This window comes from Juglans microcarpa x Juglans regia, chromosome 5D (genome assembly GCF_004785595.1).
Source record: "Juglans microcarpa x Juglans regia isolate MS1-56 chromosome 5D, Jm3101_v1.0, whole genome shotgun sequence".
NCBI classification, from domain to species: domain Eukaryota; kingdom Viridiplantae; phylum Streptophyta; class Magnoliopsida; order Fagales; family Juglandaceae; genus Juglans; species Juglans microcarpa x Juglans regia.
The window spans coordinates 7,477,767-7,505,046 of record NC_054602.1 but is presented as its reverse complement, the minus strand read 5'-3'; the positions used below and the strand labels follow the sequence as shown (position 1 = coordinate 7,505,046).

At 36.0% G+C, this 27,280-nt stretch overlaps 3 protein-coding genes and 1 long non-coding RNA gene across 5 annotated transcripts; 3 read left to right on the top strand and 1 right to left on the bottom strand.

Annotated features, from left to right (window-relative positions):
• The first annotated feature begins 2,867 nt into the window (after positions 1-2,867).
• On the top strand, positions 2,868-5,028 carry LOC121264347. The gene is made up of 3 exons (XR_005940485.1): positions 2,868-3,295; positions 3,408-3,440; positions 4,595-5,028. It is a non-coding gene; the product is annotated as an uncharacterized LOC121264347 (long non-coding RNA).
• A 616-nt stretch (positions 5,029-5,644) lies between these two features.
• On the top strand, positions 5,645-8,855 carry LOC121264346 (vesicle-associated membrane protein 721-like). The gene is made up of 5 exons (XM_041167478.1): positions 5,645-5,995; positions 6,811-6,952; positions 7,041-7,161; positions 8,041-8,103; positions 8,605-8,855. The coding sequence occupies exons 1-5, from the start codon at positions 5,806-5,808 to the stop codon at positions 8,746-8,748; spliced, it is 660 nt and encodes a 219-aa protein (XP_041023412.1). The 5' UTR covers positions 5,645-5,805; the 3' UTR covers positions 8,749-8,855.
• Positions 8,856-9,612: 757 nt separating this feature from the next.
• LOC121264345 (transcription initiation factor TFIID subunit 8) lies at positions 9,613-10,852 on the bottom strand. The gene has a single exon (XM_041167477.1). It carries the CDS (start codon positions 10,596-10,598, stop codon positions 9,735-9,737), a length of 864 nt encoding a protein of 287 aa, XP_041023411.1. The 5' UTR covers positions 10,599-10,852; the 3' UTR covers positions 9,613-9,734.
• Positions 10,853-18,883: 8,031 nt separating this feature from the next.
• On the top strand, positions 18,884-26,557 carry LOC121264338 (exocyst complex component EXO84C-like). Of its 2 annotated transcripts, XR_005940484.1 has the most exons (8): positions 18,884-19,137; positions 20,823-20,917; positions 21,597-22,638; positions 23,310-23,831; positions 24,213-24,401; positions 24,824-24,960; positions 25,062-25,383; positions 26,160-26,557. XR_005940484.1 is itself a non-coding variant. In XM_041167469.1 (7 exons), the coding sequence occupies exons 1-7, from the start codon at positions 19,042-19,044 to the stop codon at positions 25,297-25,299; spliced, it is 2,319 nt and encodes a 772-aa protein (XP_041023403.1). In that variant the 5' UTR covers positions 18,884-19,041; the 3' UTR covers positions 25,300-25,594. The 2 variants fall into 2 exon arrangements, 1 of the variants encoding a protein (XP_041023403.1); XM_041167469.1 differs by lacking the exon at positions 26,160-26,557 and having other exon boundaries at positions 25,062-25,594.
• The last annotated feature ends 723 nt before the right edge of the window (positions 26,558-27,280 follow it).

The following is a 27,280-nucleotide window of genomic DNA, read 5'->3' as shown; positions in this document are numbered from 1 at the left end:
AGCTAGGTTAATCAAAATTGTATAGGTATAAACTTTATTATATACATATATATATCTATATGTGTGTGTGTGTACCAGGTCATGATGAGAATCTAGAGCTAATTAAGGGACAAATTAACAACTGTTCGTAGGATGCGTAATGTTGCAACAATGATCATCATCATTTTGTACGTTCAATTCGCTAATATTTGATGTCACCGATTATACTTAATTATCAATAACCATCAGGTATCATCCACGTACTAAGACCGATATATACCAAAGAAAAATAATGAATTTTCTAATTATAAGGAATCGATCGAGGCTAGATCGATCATGTAGATATTATATATATATATATATATATTAATCATATCGGGCCTTGATTATTGATTAATCAGAGGCATGTTTACTGCTACTTTCGTCTTGCAATAATAATATTATTAAATATTAGTGGGAGTTCGTGATCCGATCCTCGTTGGAATTAAACAATCAGGAAGTCAACAATGGCTAACGCATGCAATATTCCAATATATATAGATAGGATAATTTAGCCTTGATTGGTGTACCTACGTATTGCCTAATATTATAAGTTTTGGGTGGACCACGTAATTAGGGAAAAGAAAAATGAATCGTTAGTGATGGATCTAATTAATTAGTTTCAGCATAAGATCATGATAATGACATGTGACGATACTGGCCCGGCCCCATCTGATCCTGATTGTCAACCAAAAGAGATGCCAATATTTGAAATTAAAAACACAAATAAATCAAGAAGCAAGCATCTATACATGCACGATAAGCATGGGTCATCATGATCATTTTGGGCATTTAAAAGGATATTGATGCTTAATTTGATAAATAAGCCCTACAAAGGTCTGAAAAGATGGCTATACATGATCATGACGAGGAGAAGACAGACAGATCAACAGAACAGACTATTCAGTACTACTACAGGCTATAACATCTTTTCTCACATGTTAGATGTAGCCAATTACTCTCCACCAAGAAACTATATATTAGGACAATGATGGGAAAAAAACACCCATGCACTTGATTATTTGCATCTGTTTTTCCTTTGGATTGGGACCCAAGCTGACTCAAATTTAATGGGGAGGGATCCCCAGCATGATCCAGTCCCGGCCATGTCTTGTGCCCTTAATCTTTACAACCTTGATTAGACTTATAAGACCCCGCTAGAGTAAAGACATGGAAAGGTGTGTCATAAAAAGTTGTCTACTTCGTAGATCTATCCAAATTCAATATGCACGCACTTAGGGTGGGGTTTGATGGGGATGATCATGAGATGGGTCATGTAGAGTACAAAAGCCATTTATAATTTCATGGATCCTATTAATGCCTATGGCCGTCTGGACCCCAACAAATTGATCGATGTTGTTTCCCTATTTCTTACAAAATATTCTCCCCTTTTAGGAAGGTCCCACACTCCCACACTCTTGTGACAAACAAGATTAGATAGAGTAGGCCGGAGCGGGAGGCCTGGCATGATCATTAATATGCCCTCCCACAATCACATAGGTTATATATATATATATATATATATAGTGGAGTAGACCAAAAGTTAGGAGATCATGATGCTCATGAAGTACTCGATCGTTTCATAATCGAATCAAAACCCATTAAAGATGAGAGCTAATGGAAAGCAAAGAAATATAGGGAAAAGGGTAAAATATTCAAACCATTATTCATTAGATTTTTGACAAATGGGGTGGTTCGTGCACATGATCATATATATTCTTCCACTTACAAAAAAGTCCATATATACTCCATATATACTCCTGCAATATTGCTTTTGTTTCCCAGCTAGCTAGCTTGTTTACCCCATCATCCAAATGATCTTAGGCAGTGTGTACGTAAATGGACCACCCGGCCCCCAATATTTGGTGTGGAATATTAATGTCATGATCTCTAAAGTTTTTAAAACTTTTAGTCATGTTAGGAGCCTAAAAATCTTAATGTAACTGAAGTACCCAACATGGACGCAGCTTTATAAGTGGGCGGCTTGAGACAGATAGAAAGATTGTGCTTCCACCATTATGCAGGCCGAGTGGTTGCGATTCCACCTCGATATATAGGCGGCCTAGTGGTCTCCAACGACACCTCAAAAAAAAAAAAAAAAATGAAATGGCTATTATATATGTGAAGATACTAATGATCTCTAGCTAATTGGATGCTCAGAAAAGAAAATCCATTGTGACAGACCAATATCTCAACCTCAAAATATTATTAAAGGATGAAATTATATTTTACCACCAACAATTATAATAATAATAACATGTGTTCGGGCCAATACCTCAATATAATTGAAGTTCAAAACCATGGACCAGATCAAAGATATCAGAGTGAATCAGTTCTGGGCACGACCACTTTAATTTGTAAGATATCGATGGCCGGGGAAAGAACAATGTGGCCCATAATACTTGTACAGGCCGGGCCTACTACTTGATGGCCGAATCTATAAGGAAATCCCGTCACCATTCACTACGTACGTACCTTGAATACTCGACTAAATTCAACTGTCCAAAAAATAAAAAAACAAAGAAAAAGAAAATCATGCTGGGAATTCAAAGTTAGAAGACGTCTTGGTCAACAGTAGTGGATCCTTTAGAATTAAGATATAGAAAAGGGCGTGCCCACCTCCATCATCAGCATGTCAAATCCATTGGGAATGTGAGTGAGTGCGTATTTGGAATAAGCGGAGGTGGTGCATATTATTATAGGATCGGTAAAACCTTTGTTATCGTGCAAGTGTTGGTCCAAATATGATCATTAAAATGATCACTTTGGCAATGTATATATCTTAATATCGTATGGTCAAGGAAGGTGCATGGGTCATGCTCCAATTAATATTATATATATATATATATATATATCCAACGTCCTTACGCGTAACAAAGCCATATATGCCTGTTGGACCTTCAAACCATTTGGACAGCCATTCTCAAACCATTTGTTCTGCATTGGCTGAGACAGTTCTCTCCATGAATTAATTTAACCAGATATATCATTCGCAATTTCTTTGAGCTGTCTGTCTGTTTTGCACTTTCTTGCTCTGTTTTTCAGTGACAGTCTAATATTTTGAATGATAAGCCGAAATAGAAGAAGGCTGACACCATCTGAAGTAAAAGAGCCTCCATTCATGCGAATCGGCTGGACGATAATATCCGTTGATCATGCATTATTCGTTCTGCCACAGCCACTCCCTGCTCACCCACTATTTTACAAACGTATTTCGTCTCTCTACCAACAATTCTCAGTGACATGCAATCAGAATGTAGATCATTGACTAATTACAGTAAAGTTCTGAACGCCCTGAGATTCGAAACACTTTAAAAATTCTATACGGACTTAGTCATCGGAGGTGTCTCCTAATACATTGAGCCCCACCCATCTTCTGATCATTGCAGGTCACTGGGAGTTGTTGAAAGACGTCCGTAATGGTAATGATAAACTAAAATCATTATTTAATCATATTTACAGGCCATAACATCAGATAATCCTTAATTTGCATGATAAACTTATATTCCTGTCATCATTTTTAATAGCTATATATTTTTAGACTAAGTACTAATTGCAACCCTTCGATCCCTAATTAATAACTCATCTCATAAAATCGGTTCTACAAACTGAGAGGATTCTTCATTCCTTATAAACATGTTGATCAAGACCTTATCCACATTCAATCATGTGTGATTATTCCTCAACACCCTCTCTCACATGCATGCCAGTATTTTTTTTGGTCCTTATCACGGAATAAGTAGTATGGACTCCCATTCGTCCTGTGACGGACTCTAATACTATGAAAAAATTTATTGGCCTAACTCATTTCATAAAACCGATTCTACAAGTTGAGAGAATTGTTCATTCCTTATAGACATACAAAGATCTTATCTACAGGCAATCATGTGTGATTATTATTCCTCAAGAGTTAGGTCCTTCGATCAATTCATTGTTTTATGCGTTATATATAGGACTCAAATCAAGAACATGCATGGTAGATCATGGTGTCATGCACTGACCCAATTATACCATCATGTTCGCGATCTTCATGATCAGTGGTATACTGCAATTAACTTTCAATTTCACGACATGGGTTTTCATTATTTGCTCGAGAGCAATCCACTTGATCTCCATCACCAGATCAACTTGCCTACAAATCAAGCATTCTTCTTTAATTTGGTCCTTTTGTGGAGTTCCAAACTTGCAATTGGGCTGTTGCAATAACGGATTATGATGTCTAGTCGATTCCCTCATATAAAGTTGTTGGCGCTTTAACATTCTTGTAATTTAAGATATTGCATGTTCTTAATTTTCCTCTTTACTACGTAAACATATATTCTTGCCATATTGGTGTAATGATACAACTCCCTTCAATGGTACTCCCAATGAATTGCCATGACCACTCCCGGCCCTTCTCTTTATTGTAATCTATCCGATGCTACCTTTTTTTAGCATGCTTTAACTTGTTATCCGGTTTTTGTCTGTTATCTTTTGTATATTTTCTATGTGCAATTCGTGTATTCATTTTGCTGAATAACACGAGCCACAAAAGGTGAGCTAAAGTTCTTTAATATCATGCACTTTTCTTTGTTAGAGATACTTGTCGGACAAGGGTACAGACATGGAAATGATGGGCAGCATAACTAAGCGGCAAAGGCAGGAATAGTCCTGAGAGTGAGAGAAACATTTGTGAATGCCAAGAATATTGCAACCTACCCATCCTTTTTCGTACTAAATATTAAAGGTAAAGCACTAAGGCCAGCGCCAGAGGGAACCCTTTTGTTTTTGGACGAATAAACATGAAGACTGTTGAGAATTGAGAAATTGGCGCAAAAGAAGAAGAAAGTCTATATATCCTCTCTTCAAAGTCTTGAAATTATCTTTGAAATCATTTTAATTATTAGAAAGATGAAGGAGTTGCTCTTTTTGGCAATAAGGGATGAATCCACCGCCTATCTTATATACAATTGAAAATAATATTCATCTCTATTCATCTCTTAAGTTATTATATTTAGATTATATTCCAAACGAAAGCAATCAGTTTTATAATTAAACGTCTCACGGGATGGTCTCTTCTCTTGTTAAAGAATTGTGAATTATACAATTATCGCGTAATCATTTTGAAAATAAATAAATAAAATATAGGACCGACATGAAAAAAATTAATTTTTTAAAAGTTGACATTACTCTTTTTCAAAGCGATTACTCTATATTTACACAATTTACAGTTGTATGTAGAATTATTCGTTATTTAATATATAATGAGATTTAATTTAATTCTTAAGTTGCATTTGAATGTTGAGTTGAATTGAGTTCTTTATGAATAGTAATAAGTTGAGATGATGAAGTGAGTTTTGTGTATCAAAGATGAGTTTAAATGTGTTTATATGTTAAGATGAATTTATATGTATTTATGAGAAGTTGAAAAGATTGTAAGTTTCGCGTGTAAAGAAGTGTTGAATTAAAACAGTTTATATGTCTTATGTGTAAAGACTAATGAGATTTTGAGTTGAAATAAATTTAATAATTTAAAAATTAAATATTTAAATATTAAAATCAGCTTAAAATTATACTGAATTAAATTAATTAAGCTGAATTTGTCTGGCTGGGCCTAAAACTCTATCCAAAATCTTCACTCACTATGCCCACTTTTGCTTTCTTTCTGTTAAAAAGTTTTTTTTTCTTCTCTCTCTCTCTGTGAGCGCGCTTCAGAAAAAGCAACAAGACGCTTGTGGCCAGAGAGAGAGAGAGAGAGAGGAGTCCTCAAATGTCTCTCTGAACCCTAATCAGCTCGAAAAGGGAGAAATGAGCCACAAGCCTCTAATATACGCTTTCGTTTCTCGCGGAACGGTGCTTCTCGCTGAGTACACCGAATTCAGTGGCAATTTCAATTCCATAGCGCATCAATGCCTCCAGAAGATCCCGGCCACCAACAACAAGTTCACCTACAACTGCGATGCCCACACCTTCAATTACCTCGTTGACAACGGCTACAGTAAGTCTTTCCGCTTTTTCACGACAGATTTCTGCTAAGGAAAAAGAAACTAAAAATGAAGCGACTTTCTCAATCTGTTATTGGAGAGGAAATGAATCTCTCTGAAGTTTCAGAGCTCAATAAATTTGTGCGACATTGATGCTATAAATTCGTCTGCCTATATGCGATTGTGCTGTGAGCCTGGCTTTCTCCCGTTGCTTTTACTGAGATCTGTTTTCTTTCTTTATTTTTTTAATATTGATGTTTGAGTTGATTTTTTCCTGTTTGTATGCCGAGAAAATGGTGAAAAGATAACAAAATGAAGTGTGATCTATAGTACATTTTTGTAAAGAAAAACGCAAACCATGTGAAACGAAATGAAATCGAAGTATTGTGGTTTCACCTTCGTCAAACTATTTCTGTTTCTTTTCTACTGATTTATCAGCAAACGAATTTGACAATGGTTTCGTTCAGGCTGTGTTTGATTGGCTGGACGAAATCGAGAACATTCTTGTGTGTTCTTGTGCATAGGTATTCAGAGATGGGTTAGTATATGTAAAGATATTTCTTACATTGATTCATATGCCTTTTTTCTCCTTATGTACGTGGGAAGCTACTAATTCAGCCAAGAGTCATCTTCTTCTATACATCCAAAACAAGGAATATGTAGATAATTAAAATTCTTGGTGCCTTTGTGATGGACTTGTGTGTTCGGATCATGACTTAACATCTTCGATGGTACAGCATATTGTGCAGTTGCAGATGAATCAGCAGATTGAAACAATTACCATCTTCTTATACTTTGGGTAGATTGAATGACATCTTCGATGTTGCAGCATATTGTGTAGTTGCAGATGAATCAGTCGGGCGACAGGTACCCATGGCTTTTCTGGAGCGCATCAAGGAGGACTTTTTGTCAAGATATGGAGGTGGAAAGGCTGCTACAGCTCCTGCCAACAGCCTTAACAAGGAATTTGGGTATTCTATTGTGACTATGATTATTGTAATACATGCTGGAAGTCTTATTTTCTTGTTTTAGTAGCTGATAACGTACTGTTTAATGCAGGCCAAAATTGAAGGAACATATGCAGTACTGTATCGATCACCCTGAAGAGGTAAGCAAGCTTGCAAAGGTGAAGGCTCAGGTTTCAGAAGTTAAAGGTGTAATGATGGAGAATATTGAAAAGGTAGAGACTTTTTTTTTTTTTATAATAAAAGGTACAGATTCTAGAGATGCATTATTTAGCTGCATCAATTTACCTGACCAACAATTTCCAATGAGCTTTAAATGGCACCTCCTCCCTGTTTTAAGAACTAGATGGAAGGTGAGGTCATGGGTTCTATTAAAAATTTTAAAAGCTACATAAAGAGATTTTGCATCAAATCCACATTGAAAGATTTGCATATTACTAGGTTCATGGATGACTTCTATTGGTCATAGAACATCATATGTCCATGCTTACAAATTTTTCTTTTTTAAAAAAGGCCCAAGTACAATACAACATTCAGTTATAATTAGCATGTGCTTACAATGGCATTAAACAGGTCTTGATACACCGAAATTAAGAGTATAATAGAACTAATATGTTGCAATATCTACCATAACCCTACCGATCAAAAAAATATCTACCATACTCTAAGCATATGGTTGTTTTTGCTGTTCATATCAGCATACGTATTATCATCGTGATATTATTACCATGATTATTATTACATCATTCATCCTCATCTTCATTTCTGTCTCTCCCTCTCTCTGTTTTGTCTAAAATGACACTTGCTTTTCTTTCCTTTTGTTTTTGAGTTTTAAACAAGGACCATTAATGTCCCCAACATGGCCATCTAAACACCTGTCTTCTTTTCTTAGTTTGGTATTTCCTTTACTCCCTATGTACTTGGGTTGTGTTCTTTTGTGCATTTTAATAAAATGCTTTAGTTATCATAAAAGAAGTATTATGTTTGCCATTCAGTTATTTTTCTGAACTTGTGGTTTTCAAAATGCATTCCAAGTTATTGTTCAAGGACATTCAATGGGTTAGTCCTTACTTCCGTTTTGAGTTTTGATGTAGGTTTTAGATAGAGGCGAAAAGATAGAGCTTCTGGTGGATAAGACTGAGAACCTTCATCAACAGGTCAGTAGTGCTCTCTCTCTCTCTCTCCTAGGCATGCATTTCATTTCCTTATGTATAAACTGGAGAGGTTCATAAGCCCTGGATGTGTTTGGTAAAGAATTTGCTCTGAAAATATTCATAAATTTGTTTCCATGCATCATTATTTGAGTTCAATTCAAAACTGTGGTTTATGGATATTGTTTAATTTGCTCAATCTAGAATGCAGAATAGGTAATTAAAAGGCAGTGCTAGACAATCTAGTGAGAATCCAGAAACTCAAAATTTTCTATGTTTTATTTAAAAATTTATAGATTAGTTGCTTAAATTAAATTGTGCATTTGTTCTTAAGAGTACGCACCACAGGGACAGAACTTCATATTATGAATCCCATCATTTTAGCATTATAATGACGAAAAAAAAAAAAGCATACGATTTCTCAACTAACAACTCTGGTGAAATATTTTCCTATATTGTACTTCTTTAGAAATAATTGGAGTTCACACAATTCATATTTGCTTACAGGCACAGGACTTCCGCACCACAGGGACGAAAATCCGGAGGAAAATGTGGCTGCAGAACATGAAGATCAAGCTGATTGTTTTGGGGATTCTAATAGCATTGATCCTCATTATAGTCCTCTCTGTTTGCCATGGGTTCAACTGCTGATAATGAGCAGCTTTCTGCAAGAGGCTTTTTATCCTGTTTATCTAAACTCGCGGTCATATACAGCACAAATATCCTATATATATATATATATCATGACTTTTCATGTAGTTTGATTTTAGCAACTTACAGAATACAGATACTTGGCACGAGGTCTTCAAGATGTCCCGACGTTGCTCTTCCTTAAATGCAGTCGTTCTGATTGGCTTGAAACTAAACTATGACCTTTGGTGGTTGCCTTATTCAAAGTACGGGACAACTAAAGATTTAACATGACTTTCGCTGACGATTAACGAAATCTTGTAGTGCTACAGCCTGGTTATGAGCTTTAACAAAGCGGATTTTATAGCCATGTTTAGATTGCCGTACACCATTATTTCGATTTTTTTCTTGAATTCTTAAAAGCAACGTGTTATTTTAGTTAGAGAAGTTTTATGGCAGGATATGGGTGGCTTTTTAGTTGTTCCAATATTCCTGAATTCTAAAAGCTGTGGAAGAAGATGTATTTGCTTGTTTGGGCATGCTTAATCCGATTAAATATCTCCTCTTTTCTCAAGCTTCTTAATCACTCCTTAATTACTATGATAACACTCCAATACATGTTCCATTTGTGTGCGAGGCATTTGTTTATACTACCAAGGAACAAGAAATTTCATTGGCACTAAATGAACTTTCATGAAAACCAAACCCAAAAGGGAGTCGCTAGACCAAACTTCATTCTCATTTCCACTCATGCCAAACAAAAATATTTAGAAGGACAAATGTAATGTAGGAAGGAAAATTTGCCCTCATGGTTGTCAATGATATTGTTTTGGCCCTTGGGGAGCGTCCGCCAATGCTCCAGTTCGAATCCTGCTGCTGGCCTTGTTATCCAACCATAATTCATTCAAATCCACCCTTATCAATCTTCTTGAAAATGTTTGAACTCAAAATCACATTACAGATGGAGGATACAGCTTGATCTATACTCTCTTCATGACTTTAAATTATCACAAATTGATTAAGCGCCCACCATCATCCCTTCTTCTTCTTCTCTTGTACACAAGGATCTTCTCTTCCTTATCAATCCCATTACTTTTGTCATTGACATTGTTCTTATTGTTTTCTAGCCTACAAACCCCACTCCTTGAACCCATCTTAAACCTCACATTCCCTCTCCCCGTTTCCACTTTCCCCTCCCCAACTACCCTTTTTCGACCATTTTCATTCCAATTCTTCCACCCCAAATCACTCCTCACTAGAACCGATTCCTCCCACAAGCTCTCCCCGTTCTTTCTCTTTCCCTTCCCTGGGTAAATCTCATCAACCCCATTGTTTCCGTTTGGAAATCCGGGCAGCCATTTTGGAACATGCGAGCCCCGGGAACAATCTAAGTTTTTAGTCCCGGGACTCGAGTTGCCGGAGGAACTAGTACTGTCCGGCCGGGGAATCGGCTTGGCGAATGGAATTTCGTCGTGGAAGTAGACAAAATTGGCGAGGTCCTTTAGGACCCCTGAGGTGGACAGGAGAGTGGAAGTGGGTCTGTGGAGAATGGAGCCTCCGGATAAGCCGCCGCTGTGGAGTGAAACGACGTCGTGGAGGGCGTTGGTGAGGTCGAGGAGGTTGGATTGGGTGCGGTTGGAGGAGTTGGTGAAGGAGGCAGCGGACCCGGCTATGGCCTGGAGGTACTTGGTGGCCACGAAGGTCAGGGTCTCGAGGGCGGAGAGCTGGGTGGCTTTGAATCCCACTGACTGACAGATCTGGGAGACTGCGATTCTGGCTATGGCGAACGAGAGCTCCGATGGGGTTGCAGTCGTCGTCTTCGTCATCGTCGAAGCTTGGGTTTTAGCTTCCTTGCGGAGCTTTGATTTCATGGTGATCGTTGAAGGAGACGTACATGATCCTCAAAAAACCCTAGTAGTCTGGTTTCGTCAATGGAGATTTTGGGGTCCGGTTTTATTGATGGGATTTAGGGTTTTTATTTTAAATTTATTTATTTATTTCTTGGAGAAGAAAAAACTCAAAATGGGAGAAACGATGGGTAATGTATTGATTCAAAAAAGTCGAGGGAAAATACCTGAAGTCTATCAGAGTTTGGCCCATGGCAATGGCCAATGAGCTACTTTATTTCTCATTTCTAAAATCTTCCCCTTAACAAAATAGAATTTTATAGACGTCAAATATAGCATAATTCTACTTAATCAATATATAATTTATTATTATATATATATTTTTATAATAAGACCATATCATTAATGGGATAAAAAAACCATTATATCCTGTTTTTGTCAAGCCGAATTGCTTGAGAAGCAAACATTGAGACATCATCTCACCGCATTTCAACATTCCAAATATAACTTGTAAGCATATGTGCTACCTCATTTCTTATCCTATGTACATGTTGGATTTTGTACTCAGCAAATGCTTTGTTTCTTTTAACATGTGTCCCAGGAGATGAAAACGATTTTTCTCCTTGTAATTCCTTGACCATCGACATATAATCACTCTCGAGAATTTAGTTAGAAAAACTCAAGTGTGTACATAATTGTAAGCCTCGAAACATAGATAGAAGCTCAATTGTTTATGGGTCAGTAACTTCATTCTCTACTTTACTAGTAGCCATCACAATTTCACTTTTGTCATCTCTCAAAATAGCACCCACACCTGCCTTATGTTAATAAAAAAAATTTCTCCATCCATATTCAGTTTGAGATAGCCATGGTCTTTGATTTTGTACTTTGTAAAGATTTTAGATCCTAGTGAATCTTCTGCTCAATTACATTTGTAGGTTCAATACAAATTCTTTTTGCTACCATCTTATTCCTCCTAAACCAAAATCTAAAAGTTGTAAAGGAAAAAATGATCATGTCATTTATATTGCCCTTTTCCAGTACAAACAGTACAATATTTAGTATGTTCATTTCCTTCTCAATGTTCAGCATATCAAGAATATATTTTTTCCACAAATCTCGAATGAAAGAACAGTAAATTAAAGCATGTTGAAGGTCTTCCAAACTGTTCTTGCAGATCCAAGACTCATCTTCAACATCCACTTTCTTTCTCCTAAGATTAGATTGGGTAGGTATGCCTTATCTACAAGCTCTCCATACTAAAATCTTGATTTTATTAAGGAGTTTTGTAATGACCCGGCCCGATAATTTCAAGGTCGAAATATCGATAATTTTATTGGGCCTAAATTACAGTTGATGGGCCATATTAAAAAGCCCAATTTCACCTTATTAGATAATTTTGAATAGGCTACGGGCCACAACATCTATTTTGGTGGATTATAGAAATTTGTATTGGGACTTGATAATTAGGTTGAAGCCTAATTAATATTTATTGAACTAGTTGGACTTATTCCAGACGGCATATAAAATGTGGGTAAACTTAAGAAATTATTTGGATAGTTTGAATTGGGCCAAATGTTAGACCCAAAACCATTGTAAAGCCGAAACCCCGCTTGTCAATACCCATAAAATCGTATATATAAATCAGCTCTTCTAAGGGAAACCGGGGGTGGGGAACCCCTACGACATAGGCTGGCCACGTTAGCTGATATTAAAAAAAAAAAAAAAAAAAGGCGCACAAACGTGCCATTTCTCTGTCTCCTTTTTTTTTTTTCCCTCTGGAAGAAGAAAATAAAAAATTGAAAATGTGGAAAGCTGAAATCAGAGAGAGAAAAAAAAACGGATGGAGGTGGAGAAGAGCGAGGGGCTAAAAAGGTAAGGGATTCTAGGAGTGAGTCAGCGACCCATTGTTTTGGAGGTTTTGACTTGGTTGAACATGGTGGTGGCTTAGTTTTGTTTCTTAACGATGATTTGATGAAGATTAATAATGGTGATTAGTGGGTTTTTGGGTGTGATTCGGTGGGTTTAGATTTACTTCATCTTGAATGGGGTTCAGTTTTAATTTTTTGTTTCAGTATTCAAAGGTGAGATTTTGGTCGATTTTTGTTTAGGAATCAGTATGTTACGATGAGTCTGCTTGAGGTAGTATAGGTTACTTTTGATTGGTGGGGAATTGCCTTCTCCTTCCTTTGGCCCAAGTTGTAGGTAATTTTCTTGTTTTAATGGAGAAGTCCAATAATTTTATTGTTGCCTTCAACTCGTAAGTACACCAACATCCTTCCGGAAGAACATACAAAGATGTCGTCTCAGCTTTCTCGTTGGATTTTGTTCTTTGCCATTTTGGTTTTGGGTCAAATCCTTGTCTCATTTGAGCTCTTAGGCAGTACATTGTGACCCATTTGCAGCCCCCAACAAAGAGCCACTTGTGCAGGAGTCTTTCCCAGTTTTTCTGCAACCCAAAGGAGAATTTGATTTTTAAGGACCTCCTTTTTTTTAATCTCTATAGGAACCCATTGGTGAATAAACCTGAAATGAGAAAAAAAATTGATAATTGAGTAACAAGAAAACAAAGCCTCCAGCTTCTTCGTAGAGAAATTGCTTACTCCAATGGCTCGAGCCTTGCCAGAATCATATAGTGCCTCCATTGCTTTCCATATATTTGGTATGTCTAGCCGTGTAAGGTTTTCATATTTAATTGTGTATTAATGGAGTAATTGAGAACAGAGGAAGGTACGGGGTTAGTGGATGAGAGTGGGGATGGTGAAGACGAAGAGCAGACTTCTGTCTTCGTGGGAATAGGCTTCGTGGGGATGGGGAAGTCCCAAAGCGACAAAGGGGATCGTTTCTATTTTGCCATGTCCAGGTCAGTTGCAAGTAGTATTTTTCTATATAAATACCCCCAACGCGTTACGTATCATCTTCAACCTAGAAATATTAGGGTTGCCGCACCTCAGTCCCCACGTTCTCCACGTACGTATAGCAAATCCTTAGCCTCCGTTACACCATCATGCAGCACCTCCCCATGCTAGCCGCAACCCAAACTGAGAAGCAAACTGCAACGACGTCACGTAGAGACCATGAGACACCGTACATGGCAACCTCAACATCGCGTACAGCCTCAAGCTGTCGCCCAATGCCACAGCCATTCACCACCCTTCTTCCTTTTTCACCCGCAGATAACATCGATCACCCTCACGGCAGCAATCCATTGTGAAACCAAGGCAACACCTCAACCGACAATCACGCAAACCATACAGCAACCCCATGCCAACGGAAGACCACGTCACACGGCTTTGCACCCTTGCATCATCTCAACTATGGCCAACCACTTCACCAAGTAGAATTGTAAAGGGAGTCCGCCACCACCCATCGCACGGAATCAACCACCGACGTCGTCCAAAGTCAGCCCTCCTCCGTCTAAGGTCTCCGTCGCATGAAACAACCTAACAACACCAAGAAACACCTATGTTTTACCAACCCAAAAAAGCCATGCCTAGCACCACCATACGTCATCTCCTCCACGCCCCAGCCACGTGAAGGCACCTCCCTCAGGCCCAGCCTCAGAGCGGCTTCACAACCACTGTGAACCATGAACACCGAAAGAGAGCGACATGCGTGAACCCGAAGGCCGAAGCATCCACCCCATTTCGCCGGAAACCATCTAGGCAGCCACAGAAACCGCCGTCTGGATCACATCTCGTTACCCTCGCGCCACCTCGAAGCTTTCCTCGCCGTCAATCACATCCGACCTCCCAGATCCGTCGTCGTGCATCTTCTTCCGTCGGTGAATCACAGACCCCATCACACGACCACTTTCTCTGGCGATTTCCTCGGTTAAATCTCGGACACGTTAGATTGCTTTTTTATTTTTGGTCTCCCTGAATAGTGTATGCATATTCATATTCATATTTATTACCAGGATGCCCTCTAGCCGTGGGCTGGACTCTGTTTCACGCGGGCTTTTGCTTTTAAGTTGGTTCTATTCCTAAGTTCAGTTGTGCTTTTAGGATGGGCTTTGACTGGCTTAATTTTATGATGGGCTTAGTTTTATTTCAGAAAATTGTATGTTGTTTTAAGTTGGATTGAACTTAATATTTTAAGTTGGGTTTAGTTTTACTTCATGTTAATCCAGAAACTTTATTTTTCTTAGATAAAATAGTTAAACATTTAAATTGTATTATCCAATATTAAATTTTTACAGTTGAATTTCAGTAGTAAATATAAATATCCAATTTGAAAATTTTTCGCTTCATGTTCAGATTCAACATTTTATAGTTATTTATATTAATATGTATGTCATGCATATCATGTTGCATAAGACACGTAAACTTTCTTAAGTTTAAGTGTAAGATAAGATCATATCAATTTAATCAAATAGCCATTTAGATGCATGATACCAATGTAATTTCAGGGTGAATGTGCAAGTCAATGACTCAAGCGCGATCCACCATATTATGCCAAAATACTACTTAGCGGCTCCCTTTGTGGCTGTCGGATGTGGGGTCGATGCACAACCTCGCATATATGGTTAAGTGTCTTGGCCAGTCAGATAAGTCAGATTATCAGTTAATTAAAATAAATCAAGTCATGTCAATAACATAAGCATCGGTATGATTAATCATGATGCTCTCAACATAAAAACTTTTATGAAAATTCTTATGTTTATTGTGTTTACGTTGTGACGGGCTTCTTACTGAGTTTTCAACTCATTTTAATTTTATTTTATGTTTTTAACCACTCAGGTGAGGATGATGATCAATACGAGTAGGCAAGTCATGCTTAGATGCATCAGTTGGATTTAATTCAAAGCTTCAATTATTTATTTAGTTTGATTTAATAAATTATGAAATCTCTTGTCTAAATATATGTACGTAAGCACGTGATATCCCTAAGCCTACAGAAAGGGGGGTTAAAATTTTCAACTTCCACAAGACTTTCTACAAATGATTTATATTGTCATTATATTTTAATGCTTAAATAAGTGTGTATTTTAAAAGAATAAAAATGATAAATCACATATTGATTAGGTAGAAGTGTGTGATGTAAGATTTCCCTAAGCCTCGCTCTCGTTGATCCATCTTCTACTGTGAATACAACTATTCTTTATTAATCTTCAACATCCATGGTTCACTAAGAATTAGATAAAATAATAATATGTTAGAGAGCAAACCAGATCCACGCAAAGCTGATCAGCTGCAATGGTTGAATGGAATCCTCGTCTAGAAACATAAAGATATGAGATCTAAGAGCATTGGCATTGGATTGACTATTTTACCCTTCAAATTTTGACTAATATGTAATTTTTTCACTTTTAGTTAATCATTCAAAACTTAAAGTCTATATTGGATTAATCATCACATTCTCTATAATAATAAAATATTATTATTTTTTATTTTTTATTTTTATAATTAATTAATTTTATTTTCATAACCTCCTATAATCTCCAATAATTATATTCATTTTCATTTTCACAATCCAATAAATAAAATTTCATCACACAATATCAAGAAAAAGAGTCGCGGCAGAGAGAATGAGCCGAAATATAATAAATAATAAATTTAGACTTGTTCCAAGACTTTTCATATTTGAAAAGAAAAATGAAATTACTCAAACTCATATTTGAGATGAAAAGTCTTTAGTTAATTTAATGTGAGCTAGTTATTGTTAAAATTAGTCAAATATATAGATGAAAAAGTATTTGGCTAATCCAATAACAATGCTCTAATATAGACCCATTACTTCAATCATTAAGAGCAGGATAATCCAAATAAGAAAACAAAAAAGGAAAAATGGGAAATTGGAGGTAAAGCAGAGTGAATGATATTCAGAAGCTGAAGATTTCTTTGATTTTCTTTCAATTTAAATCTTTCGATTGAGCCCGGAAACAATGAAAGCAACCGGGCCCAAAAAATCTAAGCAAAAAAATAAAATTAAAAAGGGGAAAAATATATATACAAGTCTACAACTTTTCTCTTCCCCTTCCTGTCATCCTCCTTGGATGCCAAGAAAATGCTAAATCGGGATTTTTTATCCATACCCAAGAAAAATCTCGTAGAATTAAAGATGATGTAGAACCTTGCGCTCTGCTCCTTCACGAGCCTAGTGCATTTTCGGTAAAAGTACACGTTCTCTGTGGAGAAGTCTACATGAAAGGAGCAGTGGGGGAGCGGCTTCTAGATGACACTTATAAAAGGCTTGTATGGAGCTTGTCTATTTGAGACCTGTATCTAGCATTACTCTTTCTTCAAAATTTCCACTTCTCATTAAAGTAAAACGGTGGTGGAGCACTAGGTGCACTAGTACGGGAAGATAGGGAAGCTTCAAGCCATAACATACATACTACTCAGTTTGCTGAGGTAAAATAAAATGGACTGTTTAAGTTTCTCACTTGAAACGCACCATATCAATATTCACTTTCCATGTCATCTTCGGTGTGCATGGGTGCGCAAAATTGCCTATTTTTCCTTAATAAATCAACATTCTTTATTTTGTATTGAAAGATCAATAACATGAAATGATATAAATCTTTATGTTATTTTTGGGTAACTATTTTTTTTTTTTTTAACTTCAAACCATACACATTATAATTTTTTTTAAAAATATCTTTTTATTTTTCATCAAATTACTTGCCTAGATTTTACTGAAAAGTAAAAAAATATATAAATTAAAATAATTCTTACAATAAATCAAAACAAAAACCCTTATAAAAAATGATATTCAACTAACTTATCAACTTTACCAATGCATTTTCATAATCTCGATATAAAATATATTTTTAAAAAATCTCGATCAAAATTTCTTATCTACTTCCACAAACTAGTAAATAATACATCTAAAAAAAATTCTAAAATTATGAAACTTTCTTAAATCTTTCTTAATAAAACATATATCGACTTCATGGCAGTCAAGAAATACGCATGTTTAGAGAGTTTTTTTTTATTTAATTAGTCTTCTAATCATGACAATAATGGTCTTTAGTGGCTATGTTAGATTTTTAATCACTCCATCGTTGAAAATAAATAGTGACTTTAATTTTGAATTTTGTTGTTTTCAGTTACATTGATAAGTCATTAGATTTTTTATTAGATCGAACCAAATATTTAAATGTTGGTACATGATTAGATTTTCATAATTTTGCCTCAAACTAGAAAAACCCTTTGTCCTTAAATATGTGTGTTGATATTTGTTTGAGTCTCGTTTGGAGTGGTTTGGGGGTCATGATGGCAATTCGGAATCACAGTACGATGTCATTACGTATATCCATTGCAGTAAATAGGAACTAATATAGTAAATATAAATAGAAAACAAGATACAAAAATTTACATAGTTTGACATAGAGCATACGTCTATGGGTTGTTTAGAGTACAAATCCACTATAAATGAGATCATTTTACAGTTTCTCATGATCTGTTATGACTCATTGTGCAAATAATAAAACTAAAGTTTCTTGTTTAGAGGTTGAAACAACTCTCATTCTCTAGTTGCCCCAAAGTCTCCTAGTCGAATCTCCTAATCTTTAAACCCAGATATCCTTATGTCAAATGTTATTTTATGTCACTTCTCTCATTTTTGTCATATAATTTCATTTTCCTCTGACATCTTTTTTCCTTCCTACTTTTGTTCCCCTCCTCTCTTCTCTCTATTTCTTCCTTTCTAACAAGATCCCCCTTTAGATTGAGCCTAGGATGCCATATGAGCTAAGGATAATCTTACCCCCTTCTAATTTGAAAATCCCATTTTTAATGAAATTAATTATATTAATACACCGTTATTTCAATCTTCTTTAACATATAATAATTTTATTCGAAAACCTAATGAAAATATTACACATCCCCTCCCTTGTTGAAATTACATGTCATGTCACAAGGTGCTTTTCTAAGAAATAGATATTTTAATAATTGCATTGCAGTGCATTGTTTGATTTTTATTTTTTTGAAAAAAAAATGTTACATCCACAAAAATATTTACAAAACTAAATTTAAAAATTGTTATAATTTCATATAATTCGTTATAATTATTTTAAAATAAAAATAATTTTACAATTTATATATTAAATCACATTAATTTATAAATTTATTTTTATAAAATTTATTTATAAGCCTTCCAAAAAAAAAAAAAAAAATGAGGCATACGAAGATCGTAGTATGGATATTGGATGCTATCCAATCCGATTAAAAACATTAACGGCTACTGTCCAAAAAAAAAAAAAAAAAGAAAAAAACATTAACGGCTTGAAAGTCAAAGAAATCAGCACCGTAGAAAACAACGAAAACTCGAAAAGAAATGGTGAAAATCTATGATATCCCGACACAAGTCCCGATGTCCCAAACACGCCAGCTACTTCAGGACACATGCTCCGTCTGCCTCTCCGTTTCCCTTGCTTTTCAAATCAGTCATGACCGACTATTGAGCAACCGTTGAAGAAGAAGAAGAAGAAGAAGAAGAGAAGGGAAGACAGGTGTGTGAAATGGAGAGCAGTGAAGAAGACGACGAATTCCCATCAATTGAAAGAATCATCCCACAGTCGAAGGTCGATTCCCTTTACCAATCCCAGACTGAAAAGGTTTATCCATCTCTTCCTCCTTTTCTACCCAACTACAACTTCCATGTTCGGTAAAATATATGGGATTCCAAATCTAACTGTTTTTGCCTTTTGACTGTATGGGAATTACATTCCCAATTTAATAGTTGAATGATGTTTCTTTGTTTGGGTCAATGGGTGTTTGCTTGAACACAGCTCTTTCTTTTAATGTGAGTTTTCAAGTCTATTGGAGGGGGAAAAAAATCAGCTTTTGCTATCTGTGAAAATTCCATTTCAAGTTACCACTGGGCATGAAGTGAATTGATTGGACTGATTGGGATCTTCAATATTAGATTACAATACGATGACTCCCGTTAACGTTTATAGGGTGGTGAAAGTATTGGTAATTCTACCCTGAGAAAGTTCCTATTCCTCCCCACACTTTTCAGTTTCATTTGTTTGAAAATTACCAATTTTCAGCCTTAGCCCCTCTTTGCATCACTTTTGGATCTAAAATTGCTCTCTTATTTTTGGTTCTTCAATATTTTAATGTAAGTTGTCCAGAAGCAATGTGCATTTGCCTCAGGGGTTGTCTTCTAATGCATTTACACTCTTTTGAATTTAATATAACAAGTACATCGGTGTTCGAGAGAGATGCTGAACTAGATAGTTTTGTTTTTGGGTTAAAATAAACGGTGCATTTTAACTTTTCCTTCTAGGAAATGTTTGTGGAAGATGTTGTTTCTGGTTTTAAGAACTGAACATGTTACACTTTCAGTAAATGTATGGATAAGCTGGGACGAGGACATAAAATCATGCACCCTATTTTGAGAGTTGGGCTGGGATAACAATGTCTAAAGTAGGCATCTTTTATGATGAATTTTGTTCCAGGGGTTTCTAGTACAAGAATTATAATATTATTTCCGCGGTTGTGTTATGTTAATTTACTATTTAATCATAGTTTTTTTTCCAAGGCAAAAAAAAAATAAAAAATAAAAAACAGTTTGATTCAACCAATTCAAATTGAATTGGTTAGAAACCGAACCGATTTTAGTAAAATTTTTGAATCGTTCACTGAACCGCTTCAATCGACTGATTTAGGCCGATTGAAGCCGATTTTAGATCAATTCTAACTGATTCAAAATTGTAATTATTTTTAAGTTGTCAACTGAGTTTTTTTTTATTTTTTTATTTTTTATTTCTTGAACAAAAATATGATACCACTAAACATATATTAACTTCTTCGTCATTGTATTCAATAAGAATCACAGAAAAATTGAAAGATAAAACATGTAATTCTTTATTTTCTTTAATTGAAAAAAAAAATTAAGAGATGAATGAGTATTTTATATTAAATTTGTGTTTGTGGATAAAATTTTACATTTTCCATGCGCTTATAACTTAATGGTCTTTATCTTCTTCTTATATGAGGCAACAAATGTCAACAATTGAGGTTAAATACATAACTTACATGTTTGTTCAAACTATTTGGATTGATATCATATTTTTCTTGAAACTAGTCAATGAATTTATATGTTATACTCTTTTGTACATGATATTAAATGCTTGAATTGCATTATATATGAGTTTTAATACTTTTTAACAAAATTGAAATAACCGATTCAAAATTGTTATGAATCACCCGATTCATTGAATCGGTCCTTGCCAAATTCCGATTTTTCGAGCCTTGGTTTTTTCCTATAAGCTAAACATGTTTTTCTGTGTAGGGAATAAGAAAGCTTTGTTGTGAGCTCTTGGATTTAAAGGATGCCGTGGAGAACTTATGTGGCAATATGCACACAAAATACTTGGCTTTCTTGAGGTAATATAAATGCCACATCATGAGCAACTACATAAATGAAGAGTAAATAGTAGCCTCCCGCCTGTGGCGTCGGAGACTCGGAATGCGCTATTGCTTCATTTTATTGATGTTTTACAAATTTTTCCTGAAATTGTTTTCCAATATTTTTCCACGTTTGGCACAACTGAAAAGTGTTAGTGAAGGGAAAATATTTCATGGCCATTGGAAAGCTATACCTAAAAAAGCAGAAAATGGTTTATTCTTTGCTCCAACGTGTCATTTTCTGGCCAAGTGTGCTATCATGATCACCATTGGTAATGAACTCAAGCTGTTGTTACTAGTTTGAAATTGGCTAATTTAATCCAGAGTGAGAGAATTAATTTTTAGTCCACGTGGCAGCATTCTTGACAGATTGCAATGGTAGGATTCTGTAGCCATTATCTGGACCAGTTTAGTAGTCCAATCAATGGTGTTAGAAAATGTCCTTTCTTCGGGCCAGAGAAAAAGTTTGTGCCTTGATGCTGGGGCGCTGGAATCTTTTCTTAGGTTTAACCATATGATTAGAAACATGCATTCGAGGTTTCAAGTAATTTCAAATCTCTGAATTAGGGCAGAAATGATAATTTATTTAATGATTTTGGGCTATTAACATTATGTATGATCCGTGTACATATGATTTGATCTTAATGATATATTGTAGAATATCTGAAGAGGCTGTGGAAATGGAACATGAATTAATTGAGCTGCAAAAGCATATTTCAGCTCAAGGGATCCTTGTTCAGGATTTAATGACTGGTGTCTGCCGTGAATTGGAAGAGTGGAAGCAATCTAATGATGAAAACCATGAAGCTCAGCAAGACCCTGATATTTCTGAACTTCAAGATCCCTTGGCAAGTGAAAGGGATGATGATAAGAAAATATTTTTGGAGAAGGTTGATGTTCTCTTGGCCGAACACAAAGTTGAAGAAGCACTAGAGGCTTTAAATGCTGAAGAGAGAAATTCTTCAGAGCTGAAAGGCTCTGGAGATAATTCAGTAGGTGAAGTGTCAGAGTACAAATCTGCTTTTTTGAAAAGAAAAGCAATGCTTGAAGATCAACTGGTTCAAATTATTGAACAGCCTTCTGTTGGTGCTCTGGAGATGAAGAAGGCCTTATCTGATTTAATTAAACTTGGAAAAGGTCCTCTGGCACATCATTCACTCCTAAAATCTAATGGGTTGCGCCTCCAAAAGAACATTGAGGTTCTTCTTCCTTCGTGTCGTGTCTGTCCAAAAACATTTTCTGCTACATTATCTAAACTTGTATTTTCAATGATTTCACTGACAATAAAGGAGTCTGCTTCAATATTTGGTGATGATCCTATTTATACAAACAGAATTGTTCAATGGGCTGAGTGGAAAATTGAATATTTTGTACGGTTGGCGAAAGAGAATGGACCTTCTTATGAGACAGATTCTGCATTACGAGCTGCTAGCATATGTGTTCAGGCTAGTCTCAGTTACTGCTCCATGTTGGAATCACAAGGCCTGAAACTGTCAAAATTACTTTTAGTGCTTTTGCGACCTTACATTGAAGAAGTTCTAGAGTTGAATTTCAGACGAGCCAGAAGATTACTTTTCAATTTGGTAGAACTTGATGAGGGTCTATTCTCACCTCACTCTGCAGCTTCATTGTCTGCATTCGCAACATCATCAGAGGGCATTCTTGTTGAGAGCGGAATGAGATTTATGTATATTGTCGAAGTAAGTTGGTCTCTTTCGATATGGTTTGGCTATCTGGATGCAATAAATTTATCTTTGTTCTCATACCACAGCAAGCGCTTCATAAATTAAATTGCACATGGTATCAATGAGTTTCACTCATATTTTTACCTAATAAATTAAGTCATTACTTGATTTTGGACCACATGTTTTTTTGTTTTGTTTTGTTTTTCTATTTTGTTTCTTGTTTTGGTTAGAGAGAACAATTTAAAACAGGCGCAACCTGGAAAGAGCACAATCCACTAAATAGACCATGTCAATATCATCTTTGTCACTTCAGACAAATGTTTCCCTTTCTATGAAAGAAGAATCGAGAACATAATTTCAAGAGGAAGTATGAGTCATCTTAAGATGATTCATTAAAGCTTACTTCCTACTACTCTTGGGAAATTTGGTCTTTGAGTCCATGGCTATATGATTATATTTTGATACCAATAACTGGATAATGACCCTGTGAGGTTTGGCATTCCTATGGTTCAACTTGAGTTGATTAAATTTTTGAGGCAGTTCTTGACCTGCTGCAGGTAATAGTTGCGCTTGTGAAACTAGGCTTCTGTTCTAATGCTTTGATGCATATAATAGTTTGTTACATCAATTCCTTTCCCATGCATTTCATTTATAATGTGATGTTGGACTCTAAAAATCCATTACAGGATATATTGGAACAGCTAACCCCCTTGGCTATTATGCATTTTGGAGGAAATGTATTAAGTAAAATCTCACAGCTGTTTGATAAATACATGGATGCTTTGATCAAAGCTCTATCAGGCCCCTCTGACGATGACAATTTTATAGAGTTGAAAGAAGCAATACCCTATAGAGCTGAAACAGATTCAGAACAGCTGGCAATCTTGGGAATAGCATTTACCATTTTAGATGAGCTGTTACCAAATGCTGTAATGATTATTTGGAAGCGGCAGAATGAAAGCAATGAACCAAAAAGTGGACCCGCTGAAAATGTTGTGCCTGGTACAGGCTCTACAATAGAATTAAAGGATTGGAAGCGCCATCTTCAGCACACATTTGACAAGCTTAAAGATCACTTCTGTCTGCAGTATGTTGTGAGTTTCATCTATGCAAGCGAAGGAAAAACACGATTAGATGCACAAATTTACTTGAATGCTGGGGAGGATCTGTACTGGGGCTCCGACCCTCTGCCTTCACTTCCATTTCAGGTCATCCTCTTTCTCGTATGTTGGAGTGCTTTTTTGTGGTCCTTCAACACTGAACCATTTTGTGTCCAAGCTCTCCATATGATGGTGTTATTTTTCTTTTTAGTTTCTGTAGCTATATGCATTGTTGACACAAGCTATATCAAAATTCTCGTAATGATAAATCCTTCTAAGCAGTATAGTACAAATGCTCTATAAGTTTCTTTAAGAGTTGGGGGCGGTTGCGATTTTACTTTTACTTTTTTCTCTTCATGAAAGTCAGAATATTGTCATCATGTCTTCATTTTCTTGCTTCCAGGCATATAACCGTAAGACATTGTATGTGTATCGTGCTGCCAATTAACCTGTGTAGGGGCAATACTGAGATTTGTGTTATTATTGCAGGCATTATTTGCTAAGCTGCAGCAGTTGTCTACTGTGGCTGAAGATGTGTTACATGGAAAAGACAAACTACAAAAAATCTTACTAGCTAGGCTGACAGAGACAGTTGTAATATGGTTGTCTGATGAACAAGAATTTTGGGGGGTGTTTGAGGATGATTCAACTCCCCTTCAGCCACTTGGGTTGCAGCAGGTACTTGCTTCCTTCCAACCTGTACTTTTTTCAGTGAAATTCTTTAATATATACACATAAGAATAGAATCCATTTCAATTAATGCATAAGTAAGATGTTCTCTTGAAGTTCATCCAAAGTCTTCCTATTTAAGTTTTTGTCTATAGTACTAAATTCTGCAGTTTTTAGTTATTCTGTTTCAAGTGAGTGTTGGCAATCTATCTATGGAGCACTAATAAAGATTTGGGATATGTGTACAAGACAATAAAGATTTGGCAAAATAACGTCTTAAAAAATTCAGATACAATACGAGAGGGACACTTATATTGAAAGCAGTTTGGTGACTATATATGTCATGAATAGCAAGCAGTGGTTGTATCATCCTAAATAGATATGGCTGAATGACCGCGCTTTGTCTCTGAAAATCGACTTTGTCTTGGCAGTTAATTCTTGATATGCACTTCACTGTTGAAATTGCACGTTTTGCTGGCTACCCATCTCGGAATGTTCACCAGAATGCATCAGCCATAATTGCTCGTGCAATTAGGACCTTCTCTGCTAGAGGCATAGACCCACAAAGGTAGGCTTCAATCTCTCTCTCTCTCTCTCTCTCTCTCTAATTCCCTTCCCACTCCTCCTCCCTTGTTTTCACTTGAAACTAAAAGTGCCATGTCACATTAGTGCCCTCCCTGAGGATGAGTGGTTTGTTGAAGCTGCTAAATCAGCAATAAACAAATTATTAGAACCTGGGTCAGATACATCTGAAGTCGATGAAGATCACATCATTCTGCCTGATGAGATTGTGACAGATTCGGATGAGACTGCCTCTTCCCTCTCAACGCTGGAATCTTTTGAGTCTTTTGCTTCTGCAAGTATGGGTGAACTTGATAGCCCTATTTTCACTGATCCTGAGAACTGAAAGTTTCTCTCCTATTCAAAGGGGGAAAACCGTGGATTCAAGTTTTGGCTGTTACCTTTCACTCTGACAGTGATTTTTAAGAAGGTTAGCTTCAGATTCGTACATCTTAGGAGATGGATTTTCTATATCAAGATTTTCTACTCTAGATTTGAGTTACAATTCTTCGCAATATGGCCTCAATGTGTTGTAGGAAATATGTTCATTGATGCTGCACTTGGTCACGTTTACATGTATCATGATGTGAATTGTTGCTAATTTTGAAATGTTACAAAGAAGCATGATTAAGCAGTCCTCATCCCTTTCTGATAAATAGAATTTCTTTTACATCAGATATGGATCTATATATATTTTTTTTTTTGATAGGTAGATATGGTTCTATATTATCCTGTGAGTCATCAATTAAGCAGTCATCCATTTCTGATAAATAGAATTTTTTTTACATAAGATATTGTGATACCCCATATGATATGGATAAGGGTAGGTGGTGTATGAGATCCCACATTGCTTGGAAAGAAGAAATTCTTACTCTTTATAAGGTTCCAATGGGGCTCCAATTGTATCATTGATTAGTCCTTTTAGAGTATAGGCCATGTGGTTTGGGCCTTCCATTGGGACATTACAGATATGGTTCTATATTATCCTATAGAACCAATTTATTGTAGTGGTTGGTTAAATTAAGATTTTGAGAACTGGTCTAGATTGTGTTTGGGAGTAATCAGGAATCAAATTTGTCTGCAGATGGTTGTACTTCAAAATATTCTTTAACTTACTCGTGTATGAAATTAATGAATCCTCTCATACTTTCAATAGTCAATTTGTGGCTAATACCAATAATGTTAGTTTACATTATGTGATTAAAGGGATTTCAAGGGTTCTTCCAGCCACTTTTATTTGAGAAGTTTGTGCATCTGCCGCTTCAAAAAGCCTGTGACAGCCCCCAAGATTTGGTTTCTGCATCCATTGCTCTGCAGAAAATGGGACTGATTAATAATTGCGGGGAGCGTCTTGTCATCTTCAGCTGAAGTTGTTGTACTAATTCTAGAATAGTTTCTACTACTGAAAATAAGTAATTAGTCCTCTCTCTCTCTCTCTCTCTCTCTCTCTCTCTCTCTCTCTCATTTCCTTTCCTTTGTCTACTCATTTCCTCAGGCGTCTGTGGTAATTTTGCCATGTTTATCTTGTTTGGTTTAAATCTAATAACGAGTTATTAATCGGTATAGGGTACTTTATATCTCTTAATAATTTATTATGTCATTCATTGGCATTTTCGCTTTAAAAGATTCTACAATAGTTTAACTTATCATAAACGAATAAAAACATTCTGCAATAGTTAAGAAAGCATAATCTGACTTTCAAACATACATGTCATTGGACGGTGTGTCATGTCCAAGGTCGAGCCTCCATAAACACCAGTTGCCCATAAAAAATAACTTATAAAAAGTGAGAACAAAACATTCGTGTCTTTTTTTGGTTGGTCCATATGGCATGAGCTAGAAAGGTTCCCAACATTTCTGCGTCCGAATCCACTTTCAGTCACGATTGAACCTCAGTGACTCTTTTTTCGAAAGAGATAAAATAAAATGACAGAACAACAGATATATTAGAATCCCAACTTGGTAATGGTAATGGTGGCATAAAATTAGATTCCGCGATTAGTTTTTTGAGGTACTGAATCAAGCTGTGCGCTTGGCGGAAAGTAAAAAGGGGTCGCGTGGGAATCGCTTATCGGTCCCTTTCCATCCAATCCATCGTCCACCAGTCATGTCAATTTCATACAAATTAGTGGCTCTGTAACGCCCGTCTCTGAAGATCTGGAGAGTTAACTCATATTGTTAAAAATTATTTTTCATCCACATAGTACAAAATTAAATTTTTCTCTATCTTACAAACTACTCATTAATTCATATCAAATACTTCAGTACAATTAATTCAAGACAATACAAAGTCTTAATAAAAACATCAACCTCCCAACAATTCATAT

Coding starts and splice junctions, on each gene's coding strand:
- LOC121264346 (XM_041167478.1), top strand. CDS start 5,806: ATGAGCCACAAGCCTCTAATATACGCTTTCGTTTCTCGCGGAACGGTG. Junction 7,162..8,040: donor TGATGGAGAATATTGAAAAG/GTAGAGACTTTT, acceptor GTTTTGATGTAG/GTTTTAGATAGAGGCGAAAA. Junction 8,104..8,604: donor CTGAGAACCTTCATCAACAG/GTCAGTAGTGCT, acceptor ATTTGCTTACAG/GCACAGGACTTCCGCACCAC.
- LOC121264345 (XM_041167477.1), bottom strand. CDS start 10,598: ATGAAATCAAAGCTCCGCAAGGAAGCTAAAACCCAAGCTTCGACGATG.
- LOC121264338 (XM_041167469.1), top strand. CDS start 19,042: ATGGAGAGCAGTGAAGAAGACGACGAATTCCCATCAATTGAAAGAATC. Junction 19,138..20,822: donor ACCAATCCCAGACTGAAAAG/GTTTATCCATCT, acceptor TTTTCTGTGTAG/GGAATAAGAAAGCTTTGTTG. Junction 23,832..24,212: donor TGCCTTCACTTCCATTTCAG/GTCATCCTCTTT, acceptor TTATTATTGCAG/GCATTATTTGCTAAGCTGCA.